The sequence below is a fragment of the Limulus polyphemus genome, unplaced genomic scaffold (assembly GCF_000517525.1).
Source record: "Limulus polyphemus unplaced genomic scaffold, Limulus_polyphemus-2.1.2 Scaffold1624, whole genome shotgun sequence".
NCBI classification, from domain to species: Eukaryota; Metazoa; Arthropoda; class Merostomata; order Xiphosura; family Limulidae; genus Limulus; species Limulus polyphemus.
Window position 1 is genome coordinate 200,892 of NW_013667234.1, and position 2,324 is coordinate 203,215.

At 35.2% G+C, this 2,324-nt stretch overlaps 1 protein-coding gene across 2 annotated transcripts in view; it reads right to left on the reverse strand.

The window, feature by feature from the left end:
- Positions 1-2,324, reverse strand: part of LOC106464349 (protein FAM193A-like) — a 102,907-nt gene that overhangs the window by 88,197 nt on the left and 12,386 nt on the right. The window contains exon 2 of one of the 2 annotated variants that reach the window (XM_022392039.1): positions 1,924-2,071. In XM_022392039.1, the coding sequence (XP_022247747.1) occupies positions 1,924-2,071 (148 nt within the window). Of the gene's footprint in view, positions 1-1,902; positions 2,072-2,324 lie in introns of both variants that reach the window. The other variant, XM_022392038.1, reaches the window with a different exon arrangement.

Consider the following 2,324-nt stretch of genomic DNA (forward strand, 5'->3'; position numbering starts at 1 on the left):
TGGGGGAACTGTACAACAACCAGAACATGTATGCTCTTCACATGGAACATAATTTATGTATTTTGATATGATCCATCATCCTCACTGGCCGGGCCCCCAGCCAGGTAGCCATGGTCCCACTGCCCAAGGTTGGAAATATAGGGCCCTGGCCCCTAAATCCCACATTGGTGACTAGGGCATTTGGATCATAATATATATATATTAGGTCATCAAGAAATTAATGTCACTTTTTTTTTTGTATGAAAAAACCTGAACAACTTATATATCAAAACAAATTATTTATTAAATGAAATAGTCTCTATTCTTATCGATAATGCCTTTCCATCTTACAATAAGGTTGATAATGCCCTGATTAAAGAAATCACTTGGCTTTGAAGCAAAAAACATGTCAATGTCCTTTTTAATACCTTCCATATTTGCATACATTTTCCCATTAAGATTCCTTGATTCCAAAGACTCTGGAATGCCCACAAAAATCAAGAGTCAGAGAAAGGTGGCCTCACATAACTAATGAACGGTGGCAACCAGTAAGACGAACATCTTCCAACAATGCATCTCTAAACCACAAATCCTGACAACATACCAACCAAGAGACTAAGAAAAGTGCAGAAGCTGAGAATCGAACCAATGTACATCCTCACAATGGTCCCAACTAATCATCAAATTGGTGTGGTGGTCACTGAGAGGCTTCCAACAAAAGTTGGAGGGATGATAAATACCTTAGCACCATAGTTAGAGTTAGACAAATCCTAGACAATTGTGATCTATTCAGGATGACCACAGACTCCAGGAGTGGTGTGTTCCTAGAGTGCTGCATCCATTTGGCAGTGGTAGATTAAATCATGTTCTTTCAACAAACGTGGCAGACAAGGTATATATGTACCTTCACATAACTGAGCCCTAAACCTCACTGCATGAACCTCAATATCAGGGGATGGAGGAAGAATTAAGTATTTACCCTCACACCTTTCCATCCCAAAATAACATGTTAAGCCTAATCTAATGTTATACGACAAAGGATACAACTAAGCTCTAATTTCAAACTTGAACCTAATCTAAGCCTTATCTAATGTTATACGACAAAGGATACAACTAAGCTCTAATTTCAAACTTGAACGTAACAAAATGAATAACCAAACACAACGTGCTGGCAGAAATAAATAAAAATTAAAATTAAGTATTAAGTTCCGTAACTGGGTAGAAACATAAAATAATTCCACTTTGGAATAAGTTACAAATATCACTATTGTATAATAAATAGTAAACTTGGTGAGAGAAGTTGATAAGAAGATATGAAAAAAGAAAAAAAAAAACCTTGAAGAGAGCACAAACTAAATGTCTGAACACAAGCACTGCCAAATGAGTAGTGATAGTTAGGTAGAATAGCACAGAGGGAGTCACATGGGAATGTGGCACTACTATTGGTGTTGGTTTGTCACATTATAATTTGCATGGGAGGATGAGTTAAACTGTGTGAATCCAGTGATATGTGGAAGTGATAGGCTTTTGGCATGCAAAAAATGTTTGCAAATAGAGGGCAGCACTGAACAAGAATAACTATGTATGTGAGCGGAAGTAAGGTACTTTTTTGGATCTAGCACAGTGGTCATTTTGTGGTAAAAATGGTCCTCAGAAATAAAAACATATCCCAAATCAAGTCTTACGAGATTGATAAGAAAGATAAGAGATGTTGTGGTCAGTCAGTTACATACATGTTAGCAATATTATACTTAATTCCCCATCAAATAAAAGCAATAAACGTTGGATTTATAACCTAAATCAGCAATTTTTATAATACAAGGCTCTACAGTGTTTTGTCATTGGGCAAGCTAAAAATTAATCTAACCACAATTAGATAATGGAAACAACTTATTAAAATACTGTATGATGAAGACAAAGTACCTCGAATTAGATTAATAATACCTTCATTCTCAGCTGCACCATCACCATCTCTTCTTCCAGATCTTTCACATCGACATAACAGACAACGTTCTCCACCAAGGTAGGGATTAGCTTGTTCCAAACTATCAAGGTCAGCAACAAGTCCCATGTCCACTTGCTGTTCCATGATCTACAAGAAACAATATAACATTGTAAAATAGGTTTAAAATAAAAATCCAAAACAACTCACCACATCATTTTTTATTAGCCAGTGCCTTAACTCCTTAGTTTTTATGTTACTAAATCAGTTAAAAACATTAATTACAAATTATGGTAAAAGTTTTCTATGATAAAATAATAAACACCTCATACATATCTAGCTACTAACAAATGAAAACTAAGAAATAAAAACTTGACACCAATGTTTCTAATATGAAATTTGA